Raw genomic sequence first — 21,460 nt, 5'->3', positions numbered from 1 at the left:
CAGTTTTTTTGTGTTTTCTAATAATTACATAATTAGTACTCTAGAAAATTTGACTTCATGAATATTCTTTAATTATATATTCACATAATGATGAATATGAATATGGATTCATAAAAAATGAATTATTCAAATTTTTCCCTTTTTGTATACAATAAATTTAAATGGAAGTAATCAATTATTTATTGGTTAGAAACTTTTGACAGAAAAAAATAATGATAGGCTGTATCTAGGCTGCAGAGCATGACAGTAAACAGTGTTATTATTTCCAAGTGAAACGTTGAGTAAACCTAATAGTTTTGATATCTATTTTTTTCATCTATTTTGAGTTATATATACAGAATTTCCTTTTCAATTTATTTAATTTGTTGATGGCAATATCTGGACACAAATGATTAAACTGTATTTTTCTGATTGGAATTTTCAAAGTTGTCATTATATATGATATGTTTATGATAGTATGTTACATTGAGCAAATTAGTGTGTGATATTATCGATGGAATAACAAATACTCTAATTAAAATCTAATTAAAATTTTGATTTAAAATAAGCTTTAAATATATATGACGTGTATAACATAACTAAAATAAATATAGATAAAATAAATGGCTTTAAGAACAAAATACACACCCGCACCTCCAAGTAGTATCTTATTGGATAAAAAATGGAAACAACATGATTATCTTCTACATCAATATCGGGTAATTTATTTTCATGGAACTAACTAAACTAACTCATGGTCTAATTCTGTTACTTTATAGCAAATATTGCATCTTCATTTAAAGAAATATATAAAAATTTGTTTTCAAGCAAATAAGTTTTAATAACTTGTATTTATTAATTTTTTTTCAGCTACATGCAATCAATGGGGTTCCAGTTCAAAAACCCATTTTTAATGAGTAAGTAGAAAAGTATCGGTTGTACTAACTTGTTCTCACTGCAATAGTTGTTAAATAGGTCATGAGGCCAAATAGACCATAGCACAAAGCTTTTTAATACATTTGACTAGAAAATCTTTACTTAGGGCTTCTAATAAAATTCGGTCTCCACCCCAACAAAGACATGCATCAGCTAAACAACAAGCCACAAGATCAGCTGTTATTATGCCAAGAGCTCAGACCTCAAGGAAAAGACCTCTTACTTCCAGAGAAAGGTTAAACCCATTAAAAGAAAGTCCGTATACGGTAAAAAAGAATAATTTTATGAAACAGAGGCCAACCACGTCAAAAGAAAAACAATCTCAAATCAAAAATGTGGCTAAGGAAGCAAGACCTGTTACATTAAGACCTGTAACATCAAAACCAAGGGCATTTACTGCAAGACAAAGACCATTAACCACTAACGCCCAACATCAGTTTGGTCAAAACAGTGCAAGGATGAACAGATCTAGACCACACACTTCAAAGGAGTTTCCAAAAAATGATTTAGAGAAGAATCAAGTAAGTTTTTAAATCAAAAATGACTTTCCTTTTTGTTGACAAAATATTATGCTTTTTACATAATCAATTCTTTTTAGCGATTAAAAGTATTGGCATTCAAGCCAAAACTCTCTGAATACAGTAGAGAAAATATGGTAGGTTTCAGCTTCTTTGTAACTTTCTCTCATAATTACTTATTTGATTTAGCGTTTATAGTTGGACCACTCCCCCTTTACAAAGGGGGATTTAACTTTTCAAAATTTTGCAACAATAGAGGGTTGAAAATTTCCCAGTAAGCAGGATTGAGTTAAAAAATTATTATAAACTAAATGTGAAGGAGGCACTGGACTACAGATCAGAAATAAACTTGCTAAGATTGTCATTACAAATCAGCACCTTCAATATATCTTTGAACTTACTGTTGCTGAATATTTGTTTGTTCTTACTAGAACTGAGTGTGCAGTGCTTGCTCTGACTTGGAGAGGCTTTTTTATGCATTAGAGAAATTTCTGACAAGTCTTAATATACCAGATATTTTCAGTCATATATGGCAGCTATGAAGTGCAGACAAAGTTGACAAATGGAATTAGCAAGAGCACAATTTAATTTGCTAGAACTTTCTCTCAGTTTAAAATTGTTGTAAATATTTTTACAACAAGAACAAGAAAATGCTTTCTGATGTGTTTAAATATGAGTTCAAATTAATAGGGGGTTCACATTACATATTCATCACAGCTTGAAGATAATAGCTTGACCTCAAATAATAGGGGGTTACTCTCGAAATAAAAAGGGTGGGGTTCTCAATAATAAGGAGGTTGTTTTAAAAATAGGTGCTTTCTGAGCCCTCTGCCAACTATGGTGTTGCATTCATATTTATCATATTTCACACATTTTTTTTATAGAACAAACACTTTGAGAGGCATCAATATTACAGAAATCATATTCTTAATCGGAATAAAATAGTTCAAAGACCATTGGTATGTATTTATTATAAATTTGAAAAATTATCAGATCTTTCATGATTTTATTAGTTTGTTGTGTAAATAAGTTGCTGATGTTTAATTTGCAAGTGTACAATCCAGGTTTAATTAGAAAATTGCTGATATCACGTGCTAGCAAACGTTTGTTGACTGACATGCAAAGTAATGTCAACACATCAGATATTTAATACATTGAAAGTTGGCACATATTTTTTTTCTCAGTTGATCCTTAAATATACCTCAAATATACAGTTTTTATATTGTTGTTATTTCTTTTGTTTCTTTTAGACTCCTTCTGAAAGTGATTCAGATACCTATTCGGAGTTTTTTGAGGTTTGAAAGTATTTCTTTCTTCTTGGATTGTATTTGTTGTATTTTGTTTGTCCTTTTTAAATCTTTCAAACCTGCAAAACCCTACATTTGTGTATGCATTACAATTTTATGAAATTTCAGAATTTTTAAATAAACTTCAGAAAGTTAGCTCAATTTTCTGTTCAAAACGAGGGGGCAATTGTGCATTAAGCAAATTAAGCATCACAAAGATCTGTAAATTACTACCATTACTTGTACTGAATTTATTCCTTTCCAATAATGGCATTTCCAAAATCGATATTTAGAAAAAGACATGGGATTTTCAAATCTAGCTTGTATCAAGTTGCAAGAAGGAGTTTACCTTGTCTTGTTGAACGCTATTCTTGTTCCAAAATCACATTGTTTCTATAATAATTTAGTACTCCTATTTAATGATGCACCATAGTCTAACAAATACTTGAAAGTAAAAAAAGTTAAAGTATATTCTTTTGTATCTTTTTTTCAGGAGGAATAAACATGTAACTTATTAATTTTTTTCTGTAATTTCTGTGTGAAAAATTTTCATAATCCAAATTTTTTTCTGCTATAGAGTTCATCAGAAAATGGATCATCCAATGTTCCTTCACCAGCTCCTTCTCCAACACCTTCTCCTCCTGCAGAAGAAGAAAGACAAATGACTCCATTATTTATGGAAGAGGTATATTAGGTTAATTCACTAGCTGTTTCTGTTGTTACATTAAAGAGTCATCATTTTGTTTTATGTACACATTTATAAGGGTTTGACCATTAAATTTTTTTTAAAAAAACATGCATAGAAAGGCAGGTGTGAGATGGGTTGGCAGTGAAACTCGGCCAGTAATGTTAATCTTTTTTTCAATGTTTTCATACAATTTACCTTCATGTTAAGTAATAACAGAGCATGTAAATGCAGTCCAATATTTTTCAACTAAGAACCAAATAGCATTTAATACTAAACTAACAGTAAGATCTACTTGAATAATGTAGGTAGAGGCAAGAGTGAGTTATTTGTAATTATGTTTGGAACTAAAAATTGTATTAGTTTTGCTTTCTATATATTGTTCAATTAAATGCAGTAGCAAAATATTTTGACCTATGATTTCTTCTTAGAATAAGAAAGTTGAAGAATCACGTACACCTACTCCTGTGAGAATACTTAACAAAGAACTGCCTCCATTAGAGGATTATATTCCCCCTTCTCATATTTACAAAGTTGCGAAAAATGCAAGTGACAGTAGTGACACAGGTGATGAAGAACCTGTTTGTATACTTAAGGACGGAAAACCTGGAAGGTATAAAAAGAAAAATGGCAAATACGTGCTAGTTGATGAAGAAAAGCAAAAGGAAAGACTTAGGAAAAAGGCAGCTAAACTTAAAATGGAAGCTAAACTTAATAATGATAATGTGGATAATCAGGATTTGGAAAATGAAATTACTTATCGTGAGGTTCGGTATATTGACTATCAGAATGCTGAAAGTTCTGATGATGAAAATAATAACCCCAATGAAGAAAAGTTGTTTATTGTCAATGACTTAGAAAAAAAAGCTCGAGAGAAAAAAGAACAAGATAGTACTAGTGAAGTTAAAGAGGTTGAAGAGAAAACAATTCGTAAGATATATTACAAAATGGGTGAAGGTGATACAGAAAGTGAGGGACAAGAAATGGACACTAAAGCAGATAGTGAATCGGACAAAGATGAAATGAAAGATCCTGTGGAAAAATTCAAGGAAAAGTTTTCTAACTTAAGAAAAGATACTCCAGAAGATTTTGATGCTAAAAAGCACTATGATTCTGGATCTGACTTAGATGAATTTGGTAGACGTAGGGACCGTGCACGGCCATCTTCTTCAATGTACGATTATTTACCCCCTCTCCGTCCAGACCCAGTTATAGATGGAGGAGATGTTAACCGCTGCAAAATAAGGTTGTTACGAGATGCAGTGAACATCAAGGAATCACTTTCCAATAATGAAAGTGTTTGTCTTGAAACAGCTGTTAATATTATCATCTCATACAATTGTGACAATCGTAGATGGCTTCGAAAAATATACAGAGATGAATACCTACAGGCATGTGCTGTTTATGTTGACATAAAGCATTGTTTATTTGTTTATGATTTTAAACATGTTTATTTTATTTTTGCAGAGTTTACTTTTGGATTTGCGTAAAACTCTTCCGGCTGATATTGCTAGTGTTATATCATACATGATGATTCCAATATGTGAATTTGATGCTATGTGTTTGTGGGATGCATTAAAGGTACGAAATCTTGATATTCTACTTTCAATGCAGCGTCCCACCATTACCTATTATTTTTATTGTTTTTTATTATTATTTTTACTATTCTGTATTTATACAGGATATAGCCATTTCAGTGTTAGAAACACTGGTATCAATGTGGGTCCTGAGTTCTAAATGTATATATTAGGTATACACTGGCATTGCCTACCTAATTTCTATCACATTGCATGGATTAACCCGTAGCTGTTGTAAAGACACTTGCTAAACATCCCGTGCTATGTAACCACAGAGCTTGTGATTAGGAAGTAAAAGCCGTAACCACAAGGCTTTGCACCGCAAACAGTCCCAGTCTAGAAAATCTTAATTTTTTTCAAGTGTCTCGATGTGGAATGAATTATTGAACTTACCCACAAAAATATATTTTATAACAAGAAAAGTTAAAAAACCGCTTTATTGCTTTCTCCACCTGATCAAACATTGTCAAACATTTAATAAGCATTCAAGTTTTTACTGTGGCATTGTGGCAGTTTTCATTTATGCTTTTTGTTTGCGTGTGTGTGTTCAAATGTCACCCAAGAATGCCCTTACAGAATAATTGATTACTTTAGCTAATTGGGAAATGAGGATGCAAATGAACTTGATACAAATAAAACATTTTTTTGTCACTTACACAAATACCAAAAGACACTGTCCACACTGCCAAACGACAATGCCTTTTTTATCATTATGAAAGATTTATGCACCCAATAAAAACATTGCATGATTAAGCTAAACACGGAAATTGTAAGCAGATGGTTACGAAAGAATAAAATAAAATTAATGAGGTTGTCATATGAATTGCATAATTATGGAGATGTATGATCAAACTTTAAAAACTAGTAGAAATTACTGTGTGTATCATCTCTTGACCAATATCAAAATTTTCTGAATGTCACTTTCTCAAACTTTTAAAGATAAGGGAATAGTTCTATTTGGCCACTAGTTGATAACATATTTACTCTATTTTTCCTGCATCTTGATTGTTCCTACCTTTGTAATAAAATCTCCTTTTTTAGACAGAATCAAAAAAATATCCCATCTCTTTGATAATCCTGCATGCGGGATTGCAGCAATCTCTAAATCTATCCCACATCTAATTCCACCCATATAAGGTTGAAACACTAATCATTTAGAGTTCCATAAAATTATCTTCTTATCGTTCTTATGATTTTAGGGGCTGCATAAAGATCCAGAAGTGCTGTGTGAAATACTATGTACAAGAAATAACGAGGTTTACATACTTATTGTGTTACACCACCTCCTCCCTCAAACACTAACTGGGTGGGGTGGGGTGGATGATCTCAAAATTGCCCTTTATTAATAATTTTCCCTGTATTGACATCTGTCAGTTTTTCAATATGTTCACCGCGCACATCCCTTTTTATCATTCTGTATTAAATTTTTAACGGCACAACAAATATAAGATTGACATACAACTGAGGGGATATGATCTAAAACTTAATGGGGGATACCCTATGGTACCAAATTAACACATCCATTGGCATGTAATTCTTAATTTAGTTCACCATGTTACTTACAAGACTAAATAATTTGTTACTTCTCATTAGGAATTAGCTGCTATAAGGGAAGCTTATTACTTACGTAAGTTGGATTTTAAAAATAATTTTCCATGTGTTTGTGATGTTCTCATATAACTATGTATATATTTACAACAGGTAAATTATAAGTCTTAATTGATATTTTTATTCAGGTTACAATGAGGAGTTAATCGACCACATTGAAGATGAAACAATTGGTATTTTTCAAAGAATATTAATGAAATTAGCCACAGTAAGATTTTTTTCTTTGGTTTTGGTTTGAAAGCCTTAAGTATTGGCTGGGTCTTTCCTACAAAAGTCAAAGTTTAAAGAAAATAAAATGCCCTTAGCTGTAACACCTTTCCCAATACTTACCAATGTTAAGAGTATGTTATGTATAAAATATAAAAATGTGCTATGTCTTAGATATTTTAAATAATTCCAAAGTGCATAAGCCAGAAATGTAAATTAGAATGGTCGATATAGGTTTATCAAAGATACATGCTGGTTAAGAGAATAATTATTTCAAGAAGAATCTCAATGCCCAATAAGTACCTGAAATCAAATTATGTTGCATTGTTTTCTATTCGCATGTTAGGGTCAGCGATTGGAAGATGCAGCATTTTCAAAAGCAGAAGCAGCTAAAGAAGCCAGAGCCATCTCTGCAGTATGTTCTTTGTTTTTTAAAGCCCAGTCTTGGTATCACTTTTGTAACAGATCATACAAAGCAATCCAATGTTAAATTGAAAACACATATTTAACCCCTGATCTTATTTTTAGTTGCTAGAAGTGAAGGGAGAAAACCTTCATAAGAAGCTCATTGAGATTTTTACTAAATGGCCAGTTGAATCATTGAGACTTGTCTTGACAGAATATAGCAAGGTAATATCTACGGGTTCATTATTGTTACTAAAAACACTGTTAAAAGGTGGTTTTTTGGTCCAATGTTTCACAATTGTTAACAAATATTGGTACACGGAAGATATTTCGGAAGTTTTTTTGCAGAAATTCCCTATAAGTTGATAATAAGCATTATTGTTTATAATTTAGTTCAAAGGATATGATATGGATGTCGACATTGTAAAAGTTTTACAAGGAAATTTTTCTCGATGCATTATTACACTTAGTAAGTGTTTGGTTATTAATTTTTTTAATCTACTAAATTTACTTTTGAGAATCATGTCTATTATAATGTCTGCATTCAACATAGCTGCAGCTCTTACAATTGCAGCGTTTTCAGAATTTTAATTGGTTATTAAAACGATGTTTGTTGCAATCTCTTTTAAAGTTGGCACACGTCAGCAGTCAAAATACAGAACTGCAACCAGCATGATGTTATATTGATGCTGAACCTGTAGAGGCTTTACATAGCCACAACCACTCCTTACGACAAGTATATCACTACAGATTTTTTCACCCAATCATCATTTATGATAGTAATTTTTACATTATTTTTGCAGAACATTTGATTTACACATGATTTCATTTTAGTGCATTACATTCAAAATCCGCCTAACTATTTCGTGCAGAAGCTTCATAACACTCATTTCAAAGGTGTTGATGACGATAAAAGTTTATGTCGTATTTTAATCAGTAGGTCTGAGGTATGTAACTTTTAAACACAGGGTATCCTTGGTGCTTCTTGAATCTTTTATTTTACTTTTTGAATCACTGTGGAATTTAAATTTTATGTACACATTTATACATAATATATTTGTCATCAGATAGTTGTACATCAATTTATTATATTTTAAAGTTGAATTGTTCCTAAGCGCTTTAATGTGTAAAATTTATGTATGAATGTCATTACCTTTTTAATTTGTTGAAACGTCTTCATAACAAGAGTTGTGTTTTGTTCTCCTTTTCTTTTTTACAATCTTCATGATTAAAATAGCTGGCCTGAGAATTACAATTATATCCAGGCCTATCAATAAGGGGGAGTGAATGCTCTTGCTCACACAAAGACTCTTCCAGTTCTAAGAAATTAGAAACTAGCTGTGCCATTAATTATCTGACTGAGCAATATCAATTTATCTCACATGAAAATCAATGTTATCGTTTTTATTATTTTGTAGTAAAAAAACAAACAAAATATATAAAACAGACAAGATAAAATAGATGAAAAAGGATTTTGTAATAAAATATGCGTTTATAAACTTATTCTATTTATTCAAATTGCTTGCCCAGTTTAAATTAATGCAACCTTTGGGTTAGCGATTTATTGCTCGGGTATTATTTTTTATAGATAGGCTTGCAAATCAATTTTAAATCTTTTAAACGTGTAAAAAACTGTGTCTAGGCAATATCAGAGAAGCTGTTGGTATAATACACCTAGACATAGACATTAAGGACTGCTATGTGGTTGCCAGAGTCCTGAAAAATTTATTAATTTGTGAAGGTGTTGAAAATTCATCTTTTGTTCAAGGTTTACTGAGGGATCATATCTATGTGAAAATGATGTTTGATGCTGTTGTAACTTGATCTAAATCTTAAGTTATTAGTATGACTTATCTTAAATGCACTTTGTTTTCTACTCTAACAACTTTTTTTTAAAACAAAATTAGTCTTTAGGTGTCTCTAAACTAAGACACACTGTTTTAATTCTTGTGATCGATCGTCATCACATGATTATAATAAAAACATTTCTTTATTTACAGTCTGATGTTGAGATGATCAAGCAGTTGTTTTTACTTCGTTATGATATGGAGCTTTTTGATTACATAGCACAGATCTGTCATAGTCCTCTAAAAGGCCTAGTACTGAGGTTGATTTCAGGTATGCTTTCTCTCGTTTCAGTTTAAATGACCCACAAAGAATTCTGTTCAGTTGAATGTAATGTGTTTATTGATTGATTACACAGAACAGACTATCGGTTTTATCTTTGTTTTACATGCTTATACCTCTATAATAATAGCTGTTTGTGTGTCGGTCCCTGCGTAAAATGGTAGTGCAGTAGCGAGACACACGAAATACGATTTATAAAGGACAGGAAACCTGCAGATTTGTCAACAGGTCACCGACTAGTCTTATTATATTTATATAAATTTGTTTTTAGGTAATACTGTGAATGGGGAGGTAAACGGGGTAAGTCTTTTATTGCAGCTGATTAATATCTAAAGATTTTCAGATTATCCATCTATTGTTATTATATTTCTGTTATATTTCTTGACAAGACTTCATTTAAGAACACTGCTTCTTAAATAATTAACAAAGGATGGTGTTAATCTGTTTGTATGTGTGTGTATCTAGGTGATGTTGCCTCCCCTTTTCCCTGCTGATGATGACTTCAATCTTATTGAACGACTAACTTTACCAGGAGCTGTTCAAACGGTGTTAAGGAAAACCAAAATTGTTTCGAAATTTGTAAAGCTGCTTTTCATGCGAAGAGAGGTAATAGTTTTTATAATTATTTTTTCATATATATACTTTGTTATAGTAATATTAATAGACACCAAAAGGGTTAAAAGTGTTTGGTGCTTTTTGGAATAAAAAAACTAGTTGTTAGCTCATGAAGAAATCCACAAGAATTCGCCCATTACTGCTTGCAGCTACCATCTTTAGCTGACATGCAAGCAGGCAAGACAAAACAAGCATTATAATATAGATATATGGTTAAAAATTGATTTTTAAAGTAAATACATTAATACAAATATTATGTCTTTTATTACATTTTGATCTGCCTTGTAGAGAGTGCGTCAAGGTAGCGAGTCAAGCGATGACTCACCAGAAGAGTTTGAATTAGACGCCGAGCAAGGTGAAGAAGAAGATGAGGACGAAGATAACGCACCAGCCGTCCTTGACAGTGAAGAAGAAGCAGAAATCGCAGCAAAAGAAGCCCAAAGAGAATTGCGTAATGGGTTGAAAAATATATCTTTTGCAGAGAATGTAGAAGTTGCTGCGGAGGGTGAATTTAGGTCTGTTTTTCAAGATGTGTCATTCGCTGCTGCTTCCAGAGGTATGCCTGTTTATCAGCAAATTTTCACTGTTTCGTATTTTGTGCTATATTGTATTAAGTCTTGATAAAATACATATAAATGACCACTTTTCCATGAGAAGCATATTAGCATGTGGCTAATAGGATGACCTATGCTGAATTTGTCTGTAACTTGAATTTTAGTTGCCTTAGAGTCACAGAAAGTAAGATGTCGGAGAATATAAAACATATTTGTCTCTACGACTTATGTACTAGTTCCTTGGGTTCGATCTTTTGTTTTGTAGCTAATTAATATTCAACAGAACTCCAATTCAATAGAAAACTGTCCTATGCTGTGGTTTTAAAGTCAAGTTCATGGCCGGGTTAGTTCACTCTTGGTCTGGAAATACAGAGCAGTTTTATATATATGTGATAAGTCCTGCAAGGGCTATTGATAGTAACGCAATATTGGAAATGCATTAACTTTTCTGCATTTTCCAAACAGCTATTTTAGCATGGGCTTATGTCCACCCGTGATGTTTGGTTTTTAAAATCGTTGGTTTAGCCAAGCCTTTTTTGGATTTATTATAGTTACTGTAGTGTTTTGTTTTCTGTTTTAGGTATTTTGAAGAACACCGACGCAGAGAGTGAAGATGAAGATGAAAAACAAGAGCAAGCGTTGGATTTAGATGATGAATTAGGCCAACAAAATCAAAATGGACCAAAAATGACCCAATTAAACGGGCCGGTACTTGATCCTACGTTTACTGGTCGTGGTGAGAATAAATTCTCTGCTCGGCTAAAAATTGGAAAGAAAAGCAAAAAGAAGGTATTTTTCTTCTTCATTTATATTCTGTTTGATGAATGACACGCCAGTGGATGTGATGACATATCAGTGGATATAATTATAATTATTTTAGTAGTTGTTGCGTGAGTAACATTCAAAATTATATTTGCAAAAAAGATATCTCTGGTCCAGAATACAAAACTTATAACAAAGATTGGGGACAACTGAATTTTATGAGAAACAAGTAATGTGATTAAAAAGGGTTTTATTTTTTTTTATATTTCATCCCCTATTTCAGTTCTTTCATGGTACTGTTAAAGGAATTCCAATGACTTCTTTCAACGCTCTGAAAGATGCGCAAGCGATTGGAAAAGCTATGTTGCAGAAAAGTAAGTATTCATTTTTCCGATTTGTAGGATCCATAAAATAACAAAAAATAAGTAGCCTAGGGTTTCAATTATGCAATTCGATTTGCGGTTTGAGAAACGCGCATTACACTATAGAGATTCTAATTTACAGATTTTGGCAATAACACGTTGTGATATTGTTGTGAAAATATGCACGTGTACCATTGATATGCTGGTTACTTTAGTGGTTAAAATTTTGAGTCAATAAAGTCTTTAATTTAGAAAAAAAAGGAAGATTTTACTGCAGCAGGAGAAATGTAAAAAAATGTAACAGTAACATTTCTCCCTTTGTCGAAAATTTCAACGATGAGTTGTTGCGTTATCATTTTGTCATAATAACATATTTTTTTCAACTCATTTTAATGTTTTTAGATCGTAATGTTGAAGGCATTCTTCAGTTTATGGCGACACGTAACAACGCTCAAAGACAGCTTATTATTCGAGAATTTTTCAGACGTTACAGAAGAGTAAGAACTACATAAAATTTGAGAATAACACAGCTTCATTGTTTTACCTCTATTTGAATGTATTATTAGCTTTTTTAGAATGTAAAAACCGTTTTTCTTATTTTTAGGATTTAGTGGATGATTTAAGGACGCTCGCCCCTCTGCATGAAGAAGTAACGCTTTCGCTTTTGTTGTCAAGGGAAATATACGACTCCGCATCTCTTTACGCAGCAGTCAGTGTGAGTTGTGTTACTTTAAAATTACCGACATTCAACATGGAAAATATTCCTTGTCTGTGGTTATTACGATAACTGGTTAATTCCATAGTATACCGTTACACGCCAAATCTCTTATTTTCTATGCACGCATAGAGTATTGAAATTTAAAACTGCAATTTTGTGAAAACTATTAGAAACTATTCTACAATAGTAGATTCTACATGATTGGAAATGGAAATTGCATTTCCTACTTCCCTGGAACAGTGATTTCTGCATTATGTCGTAAACTCCAACATTGTTTGGAGCCCCCTTTCTTACCTCTTAAAAACTACCTACCTGTAGTGTCAATTTTATAACTTTTCTCGGAAAAATAAAATTGTATGATGTATGTTTTTTTTCTTTAGAACGCCGACCCACAGCATACGATTGATGTATTTATTGAGATTTTGTGCTCGCGCCAAAATGACGTAAGTTAAACGTGTTAGAATGTGGTTAAGAACATCTCAGATAGCTAGCCTAAGTTGAAAGTGAGAACAGTACTTGTTATTGTGAAAAGAGTGAGAAACAGTTAAGCCTGGGTTACACTGTACTACAGTTATACTTGTTACTTGTTTTGTAACGCAATTTTATTTCTTGTTTTACAGGAAATAGCAATAATAAAGAGAGCGTTCAATGGAAGTACGTTTTTATTTATTTATTCGCAAACAAAAAATAACACGAAAGGGAATAGTGACCTTTATAACTAACCCTAACTGACCTTTATAACTTTATAACTAAAAACCTTCCAGCCTCTGCCCGGGTCTTTTATAATCAGTAAAAATTGATACTCTAACTTAGGAAGACTTTGTGATAACCATAACTGGAAGTTTTTTACTGTGTGGCGTCTATCATGATCACTCGATATCTTTGCGAATTAAATCGTTTTTCTTTCTAAAATTTAACACCAGAAAATTCTGTAAGAACGCACCCCTATTGAAGTTCAGAATGACAACACGAGTTTAAAAATGTAATGTATCACTTTTCTAGCCACGTGTTATTTATCTGTCTTATTTCAGTTTTTAGTATGGATCTGCATGAGGAAATTGCAAAGATTACATATGGTCCTTTTCGTACTTTGTTGTGTGCCATTGCTGATGTAAGTGTCGAAAATTAGTGGTTGATAAGTTTCTTTTCTTTTTAATTTTTTTACTAACTATTTTTTGCAACATTGCTTTACGTCAAAATAGAAGTTAACTCAGCGATGACTTGCGAAGTTTTCTCGCTGTCCTAAACGCCAAGCACTCGGACATACGCTTTCTTGAAGCCTGTCGACGACGAATCAGATAAAGATATTATTACGGCATGAAATATTTAAACGTCAAAGGATTTGACTCCCTCCTTCCCTCTGACGCTTTTCACGTACTTTAATTTGTGAGTCATCCCTTACTTTTATAATTCATCGATAAATCGAATGTGATGGGGAACTTTTTTCTTCGGGACAAAAAATAACAATCATTATGGTAGCTTTAAGAAATGGTATCATTCTGTCATTTTCTCGTTCGATTGTAAATTTTAAAGAAGAGTGTAAACCGTTGATCTCGTTAAGCTTTCTTGTTATTTGATTCTCTTTAATTGATCTCAAAATGTCGTCCATGTAACGAAAAAAGATTTTTGCGTCATCACATATCAACAGCTTCCTGCTTTTTTATTAATTCACTTAAAAAAAGATGGTTTCCGAAAAAGTATTATTTTATTTCAATACTTTTTTATTTTTAGATTGCTACACTTGAATGAATCTGTAACGATATTTTTTTGTTTGAGACTCCAACGATCTTTGAATTCTGTTTTCATGAAAAATCTTTTTATGAATCCCTAGAAAATAATATTTTTAAAGGCGTATTGGTCAGGGGGCTAATAATAGCCTTTAAAGGTAGAATGGTCATGGAATGGGCATGCGTAATTAATATGAACCCGAATAATGTTGTCTAAGATTTCCTTTCTAATTACGACTTCTGTTCTGCTGTTGTAAAATACATAACCAATCTTTGCGAAATGTTCAAAAATTTTTTCAGTGTGAAAGAGATGAAGGGGACATTCTTGATGAAAACTTAGCGAAGAAAGATGCACAAGCATTATACGAGGTAAAATCCATACACGTTACTTTTTTACAGCCTAGCTTATTGAGCAGTCATTATTTGGGTGCTGATGAGGTTAAGGTTTTATGTATTTGATTTCTGTTTAAATTTGTTCGTATGTATGAAACTCATATTTATAGGCGGTGATAAAGAAACGAAATATTCGAGACTTTAACACGTTCATTGAAATATTTGGCACGCGTACATTTCCACACATTGAAGCTGTTTGTGATAACTTTGCTAAGGTAAAAAATATGTAATTTTTTTTTTTTGTCTTTCTTGGCTAATAGTAGGCAGAGAGACGGCGTATTTGACATTTCTGTACATGGCGGCTTTTACAATCCCGGACATAAATTGGGGTCTTAAATCGGGTTCTTACATAATGCAGATATTGTGAGACATGCAGCTAGCAAAGTGCTAGCTGCATTTCTCACAATATCGTTGTTGTTTACTCACTCCTGTTGCGGACTGCCGATTGCAGTGTTTTGACAAATACACGTTTCCCGAATTACATGTTTTTTAAAATTTTGGAATTTTGATGTTTTGACCTTAACATCATTTTCAGCAATAGTAAATTGGTTAATGTATAAATTTTTAACTTAATCCGACATGGGAAAGTGCTGTTTTGGTGCCATCATTGTTACGGTCAAAGCCTTCTTAATTTTCGACTTGTACTGATAAGCCTCATCTTCGAGCAAAGGTTAATTCCCCGTTCCCTCTATACGGCTAATTCGCAATGCATTATGGTAGTTGTATTCCGCGAAAACGTAAACAAACCATTCGTAGTAACAAAAATGGCCGAACAAGTACACTTCATCCTTAATTCTACTCAAAACCAAAGCGATATACAAAATTCTAATCAAGACAACAGTTTTTTTCAAAACTTGGGCTCTCCTGCAAGCATTGGCTCAAACTTTTCATCAAGTTCAAGCTTTTTATTGCAAGCTAAAAGTAAAGGAGGAGGGATAACTTGCTGTGTACCTCTCTGTCAAAACAACTCAAAGAAGAATCCAGACTTATCTTTTTATGTCATTCCTAAAGACTCAGAGCTTCGAAAGAAATGGCTTTTTATGATCAGTAGAAAGGATTTTGTACCTTCTACATCGCATAGAGTTTGCTCTGTTCATTTCACTGGTGGAAAGAAGACATATATGAACAATGTTCCCACAATAGTCCCAAAAACTATCAAACCAACAGCTAGCAAACCAAGAAAAACTCTCAACAGTACAAACTGTAAATTGCAACTATTTTCTCCTGTGAGGGCTACGACAAATGACATTGCTGCAGAATTATCTGTGGAGGAAGAGTTAAAACAAGAGTTGGAAAAATTGAGAGCCGAAATTAGTTGTATGAGAATTCATGAAAAGGAACTTGATCAAACTATTGAAAAACAACAAGCCACTATAAGTGACATAGCATTTTCAATTGACCGGTTTAAACACAATGAAGCACACTTTAAGTTTTATACCGGATTCGAATCTTATAAATTATTCAAAGCAGTTTTAGAATATTTACAACCAGCTGCAAATAAACTAATATATTGGGGTTCAAATACTAACACTGAAAATACAAAAAATATAAACTCTACAAAACGAGGCCGATCACGATCATTGAGCGCAGAAGAAGAATTCTTTATGATACTGGTTCGAATTCGATGTGGACTTTTGTTAGAAGATATGGCTGTTCGATTTAATATGTCGACAAGTCACATAAGCAGAATATTGATTACATGGACAGATTTTTTACATTCACAATTCCGTATGCTTCCAATATGGGCTTCAAAAGAAACAGTACAAAATAGAATGCCGAAATGTTTTCAAAAAAGTTACCCAAATACCCGTGTCATATTAGATTGTACAGAAGTATTTGTGGAAATGCCTACGTCATATCGCACACAGTCCAGTACCTTTTCAAATTACAAACACCATAATACAGCAAAAGGATTAGTCGGAATAGCTCCTGATGGATCAGTGACATTTGTCTCTGATTTGTATGGTGGACGCTTTTCGGATAAACGAATAACAAAAGATAGTGGTATATACGATTTGCTAGAGCCTGGGGATTCTGTGATGGCTGATAGAGGATTTGAGCTCGAGGAAGATTTACCTGATGGAGTAACATTAAATATTCCACCATTTTTAGATGGAAAACCTCAGCTAAGTTTATTAGAGGAAAACGAAACTAGAAGAATAGCATCTGTACGTGTACATGTCGAACGAGCAATCGAACGTATAAAAAATTACCGAATTTTACAAACAGTTTTCAAACTATCAATGGCTGCTGAACTCAATAAGATATGGGTTATTTGTTGTTATTTAGTTAATTTTTTACCACAGTTGGTACCAGATGTAAATACGAATGACTAAAAATTATAAACTTTCGTACACTATATATATATATATACTAGATCATGAAATATAAAGACAAAACAATATTGTGAGGAAACAATTTTATTTACTCACACTGTTGTTCTGTAATGTTGCTGTGCATGAAAGTGAAATAAAAGTGTGTTAGCTCAGGCAAAGTAATTCTGTTCCATTTTTCCTTTTGAAAAACTATTGTTTCCACATGTCGGTCAACTTTTGTATAAACAATAAAATCAATTTCATTGACTTGTGTTACTGCCATCACACCTTGACATTGGTGAAAATAATTATGTCTTTCTTTGAGTTTTGGCTTGCCATTCGATATTTGTAAAAAAAAATTTTTATCTTTGCATGCGTCAGAAATAGAGCAATCCTTTTTTGAATATGGGCACTTCACCTCAATCAATCGAGCATTCCCATTCAAAGTTGTTGCGCCATCAGGACTTGCACCTAACCACGGCCATTTTGGATTAATAACGAAACCACATTTTTCGACTTCAATATTTTTCTCGGTTTGATACCAGTTTAGAGCATTAACTTCATTTTCTAAGCCCCATTTGCAGGCCTCTGATGTAAAGTTTTTATTTTTATTTAGACATTTTTGTAATATGCTTTTTGGATGTATATTTTTTCTTCTATTTATAATAGATCCAAAATTGGATGATGTTATGCGTTTCTTTCTTTCTGTGTACCACATATCACATTTATACTGAGTACATGTGGATTTTTCTATGTCTCGAACTTGTTCGGCATTGACATGAATGAAATTGTTTACAAATGACTTTTGCTCATCTGATAACTCTGCTATTTCTGGTTCAAAGTCAAGAGCCTGCAAAAATAAATTAACTGTCGGACGTAATTCAACTGTTTCACTGTTTGTCTGTTCAAAATTAAATTCTTTTATAGATGTGTCATAAAATGATGATGGTTTATAGTCATTTCCTTGTAATAAATATGCCATTGAAGTTCCTTGCCCTATTTCAAATAAGTCTGTCGCTAATTTTTTGACTTTTTCGGTTGAGGGCTCATGTGCAAACAGTGGTGTAGAACAAAATTTTCTATTTCCTGTGACCAACGGTCTTTTGCGACTTTCATTTGTGTCTTTCGTAAGGTCTGCTTTCTCGAATGCCATTGCAGAAAATTTTATTGGTGCAGAATTTGCACTTTCTCCAGGTACATGCCATTTTTGTAACAAATCTGTGCATGTCTTGTCATCAGGGACAATTTTTAAGTCCAACTGTTTGTATTCAACCAATTGAAATAGAACTGCTGCGACATGCTTACAGCATCCTCCTGCTCCAGCTTTACATAAACATTTCGCATACAAAATATCACCACTTCTTTGACACAGGTGGACATAAACAGAATATTTTTCTCTTTTCATGGAAGCAGCTACAAAACATTTCACAAGAAAAGTTAATTTTTCAGCCATAACATTACTTTTAACTCTCACTTTCTTCACGTAGCTCTCCTTGAATAGTTGGTATCCAAGAATTTTATGCTTTGTAGCACCCTTCGGCTTGCTATCACAGCTATTTCCAAGAACTAAATATTGGTGAATTTTCTCCTGGGTGATCGAAGGCATAGCTGCAAGATCAGTTGACCATTGACTTATATCTTCGTGTGTTCTTTCCTCCACTTCTTCGTCCCTCTCGGCATTTGTTAATTCTTTAAAAACAGGTCTTGGTACCACACAAGAGCTTTGAGAAAAGCTAGGCCCAAGATCTGTAGAGCTTAAAATTATATCTAAATCTGTATCCTTATTTATTACTTCCATTTCGACTTCTTTCACTCCTAAAACCTCACTAACTAACAATATTTAAATGTTTACATCAATAACACGGGTTTTGGATAAGGGAGATAATGATTTTCTTGAGGAGATTTGAAAATTATCACAAACAATAACGGCTTTTTGTTATTATCGCCACAATAAAAAGAATGCTGTTATTTATTTACAAACTCTCGCTTCTGGGAGGGAAAACTGTAGAATACAACTACCATAATGCATTGCGAATTAGCCGTATAGAGGGAACGGGGAATTAGTACAAAATTAAAAAAACTGTTGTAGCAGATTGTTTGTTTGATGTATGAATATGAAAATTTCACGATTTATCAATTTTTATGTGAGGATTTCGAAAATTACATTCGTTTTCTTTAAAAAAGCTGAGAAAGAGCTGCGGTACATCAAAGGAAATAAATTCGGGAAAGGTGTATTGATGCTGTATAGCCTTCTCGAGAAATACGCGATTTCAGAATTTATCGATTTCAATTTCAGGCCCTCCGTTTTAAGTAGCTAAGCACACAAGTGCTAAAAAGAACAGTCTAATTTGAGAGAATTATGACATATCTTGTAACGGTTTTGGGCACCAGTATTAAATCCTGGACCCCTGAACGGATGTCCGAAAACCGCCTTTAATTTGGCATGTTTCAGAACTTAAAAAAATATTGCTACAAAACAAGACCAGAGTTTGTTTGCTTGTAGAAATTTATATTTATATAAAAATGACGTCATTACTTGCTACTACTGAATAAGTACAAATTTATGCATTCGCGAAATTAAATGAATTGACGCGAATGCAATTAAATGAATGAAAAACACAGACATATTTGATGTATATTCTCACTAATTTACCTTAGATATCACAAGTGGATATATTAGAAATATTGGACGAAACGTTGGAAAGAGAATTTTTAGAAGGAGTAACAGCAATTAGTAAGTACAAAAGAAAGTTAGTTAAAAAAAACCTTGAAACTTGATTTGATAAAAAGCCTGTAAAAACAGCGCGTTTTAAGTGTTTTCACAGTTGTCCTTTTTTATGATGAAGTTTTATACACCTTAGTAAAATAAGTTTTTGCAAGACTTAAATTTCGCGAATTTTTATGCTTTTCGCGAATTTTTGTCAACTCCGTCATTCGCGCAATAACTTGTCTCGAAAGTTTATTCCATTAGGGTAGCCGTAAATTGAAAATTCAATATACCGCTACTCAAGTTGTTAAAGAACTTGCTTTGAAATGGCAAATGTTCGAATTAGCATCATTCGAATTAGCGGATTTGTACTGTGTTTATTTCATCCTAAGCAACACATTGATAGAATGATTTAATAGTGTACTCTACGCCTTCTTTTAGTATGCAACGTACGTGATGCATCGATGTATTTCTGCGAAAGAATATATCGTTCAGTATGTTACGAAGAGCCAGATTACAGCATGCTTATTCGATGCATCATATCGCGAGCTGAAGTAAGTGTTCTTTTATATTATCAAGAAAACAAATGGAGTGATGTTTTTCCTTTTTTGTTTTTATTTTTCTAGTAAAAATAATACTAATTATAAGGTGCATCATTTGATCAAAGTCTTTTGCAGGCTGATTTTATGAGCACGAAAGTTATAGACCGGTGTTCTCTCAGCCAAAAAAAAATCATTTCGCCTAGAGGTTCAAGCCGTTCGGCTTCTTCTTTATATCTAAGCGCCTAAATAAGCATTTGTAAAAATTACTTGACAAAAAAAGAAATCTTGAAAGCTTGTCTTGATATGCTGTAGTTTTTTATAGTCGAATATATAGATATGCTTATTATATAGTCTATTATATTTATAGGTTTATTGTTAAGTTATATCCTACTTGGTTTTTTTACTTCCATATCAGAGATTCAAGTATATCGTTTTCTTATTTTTATCTTCAATATATTAGTTATATAATATTACTTTTTAGATTGACCTGCAGCTTATCAAGTCGACATTTCGCCAAACTTACGGTCGAACGGTTTATAATTTAATCGATAAAGATTGTGAATTCAAATCGAAGAAGATACTGCTTAATGTCGTAAAGAAATGATTTGTTGGACTTTTTAATAGTTTGTTGTTATTTAAAACCTTAAAAAGAAAAAAGTAGTTTTGTTGCAACGATTTCATTGAACTAAAACTTCTGCTGAAAATATATTTTTTGAAAAACTTGCATGGAGTGCCTTTTTATGGCCATAGACATTTTCACAAATAGGTAAACTACACATTGTAAAGAATAGCGAAAACTAACAAACTACAAGCCTCTTCTTAAATCAACAAGAATATAAGTTTATATGAATTATACCGTTCTCAAATCTGTAAAGTGTTACATTGTATTATCATTTTTGTGAAATATGTAGATATTTTTACGATGCACAATAATTATTCCTTTTAAAACACTTGTCGTTCTTTGTTTACAACGTACGTAAGAATATTAATTTTCGCGAATTTGTCTTTTAAACTGAAAAAATATATTACTTAAACTTTATTATAATCTACAAAGGCAAACTTTCTTTTTGCCTTTTTTCTAACGCGAGAAGCAAATTAGTATTAGTAGACAGGGTATCCACTATGTTAAGACTTTTTACAGTATAGACGATATGTCAGTGAAAATTTGGTCTTTTTATGAAATGGCAGAAAAAGGTCAGGAGTTTAAGCATGCCACAAAGTCCTAGTAATGCATATGCTACTCATTTTAATATAATATTTCTCAATCTCAGTTTTTGTCAGCTTGTATTTATTTCATCCCTTGTTTTCTTTTTCTTCATATATATTGCATTCTTATTTCTCTCTTGAACGGTTGGCTAGTTCATCAGCCATAAACTATAGGAAAAAGTAAGGGAGAAAATTTGAAAATGTCAGGATTTTTAGCAAAATAATTTCAGG

General features: G+C 32.5%; 1 protein-coding gene across 8 annotated transcripts in view; it reads left to right on the top strand.

Annotated features, from left to right (window-relative positions):
- The window catches only part of LOC130656460 (uncharacterized), a 32,481-nt gene extending 11,543 nt beyond the window's left edge, over positions 1–20,938 (top strand). For 5 of the 8 annotated variants that reach the window (XM_057459320.1, XM_057459319.1, XM_057459318.1 and 2 more), the window contains exons 3-33: positions 850–896; positions 1,022–1,436; positions 1,514–1,570; positions 2,318–2,392; positions 2,684–2,728; positions 3,297–3,404; positions 3,836–4,795; positions 4,872–4,985; positions 6,181–6,237; positions 6,575–6,608; positions 6,718–6,797; positions 7,143–7,211; positions 7,325–7,426; positions 7,595–7,670; positions 8,036–8,148; positions 9,202–9,319; positions 9,600–9,628; positions 9,794–9,934; positions 10,232–10,499; positions 11,078–11,286; positions 11,543–11,633; positions 12,024–12,118; positions 12,226–12,336; positions 12,720–12,782; positions 12,960–12,993; positions 13,371–13,450; positions 14,367–14,435; positions 14,570–14,674; positions 19,433–19,508; positions 19,923–20,035; positions 20,505–20,934. In XM_057459320.1, coding sequence (XP_057315303.1) covers positions 1,101–1,436; positions 1,514–1,570; positions 2,318–2,392; positions 2,684–2,728; positions 3,297–3,404; positions 3,836–4,795; positions 4,872–4,985; positions 6,181–6,237; positions 6,575–6,608; positions 6,718–6,797; positions 7,143–7,211; positions 7,325–7,426; positions 7,595–7,670; positions 8,036–8,148; positions 9,202–9,319; positions 9,600–9,628; positions 9,794–9,934; positions 10,232–10,499; positions 11,078–11,286; positions 11,543–11,633; positions 12,024–12,118; positions 12,226–12,336; positions 12,720–12,782; positions 12,960–12,993; positions 13,371–13,450; positions 14,367–14,435; positions 14,570–14,674; positions 19,433–19,508; positions 19,923–20,035; positions 20,505–20,627 — 3,951 coding nt within the window. In that variant the 5' untranslated portion in view covers positions 850–896; positions 1,022–1,100 and the 3' untranslated portion in view covers positions 20,628–20,934. Of the gene's footprint in view, positions 1–477; positions 699–849; positions 897–1,006; positions 1,437–1,513; positions 1,571–2,317; positions 2,393–2,683; positions 2,729–3,296; positions 3,405–3,835; positions 4,796–4,871; positions 4,986–6,180; positions 6,238–6,574; positions 6,609–6,717; positions 6,798–7,142; positions 7,212–7,324; positions 7,427–7,594; positions 7,671–8,035; positions 8,149–9,201; positions 9,320–9,599; positions 9,629–9,793; positions 9,935–10,231; positions 10,500–11,077; positions 11,287–11,542; positions 11,634–12,023; positions 12,119–12,225; positions 12,337–12,719; positions 12,783–12,959; positions 12,994–13,370; positions 13,451–14,366; positions 14,436–14,569; positions 14,675–19,432; positions 19,509–19,922; positions 20,036–20,504 lie in introns of those variants that run through there. The other 3 variants (XM_057459314.1, XM_057459315.1, XM_057459321.1) reach the window with 3 other exon arrangements.
- Positions 20,939–21,460: the final 522 nt, after the last annotated feature.

This window comes from Hydractinia symbiolongicarpus, chromosome 9 (assembly GCF_029227915.1).
Source record: "Hydractinia symbiolongicarpus strain clone_291-10 chromosome 9, HSymV2.1, whole genome shotgun sequence".
Taxonomy (NCBI): domain Eukaryota; kingdom Metazoa; phylum Cnidaria; class Hydrozoa; order Anthoathecata; family Hydractiniidae; genus Hydractinia; species Hydractinia symbiolongicarpus.
Note: the sequence above shows the minus strand (reverse complement) of the source record. Positions and strands in the feature narration are given on the sequence as shown.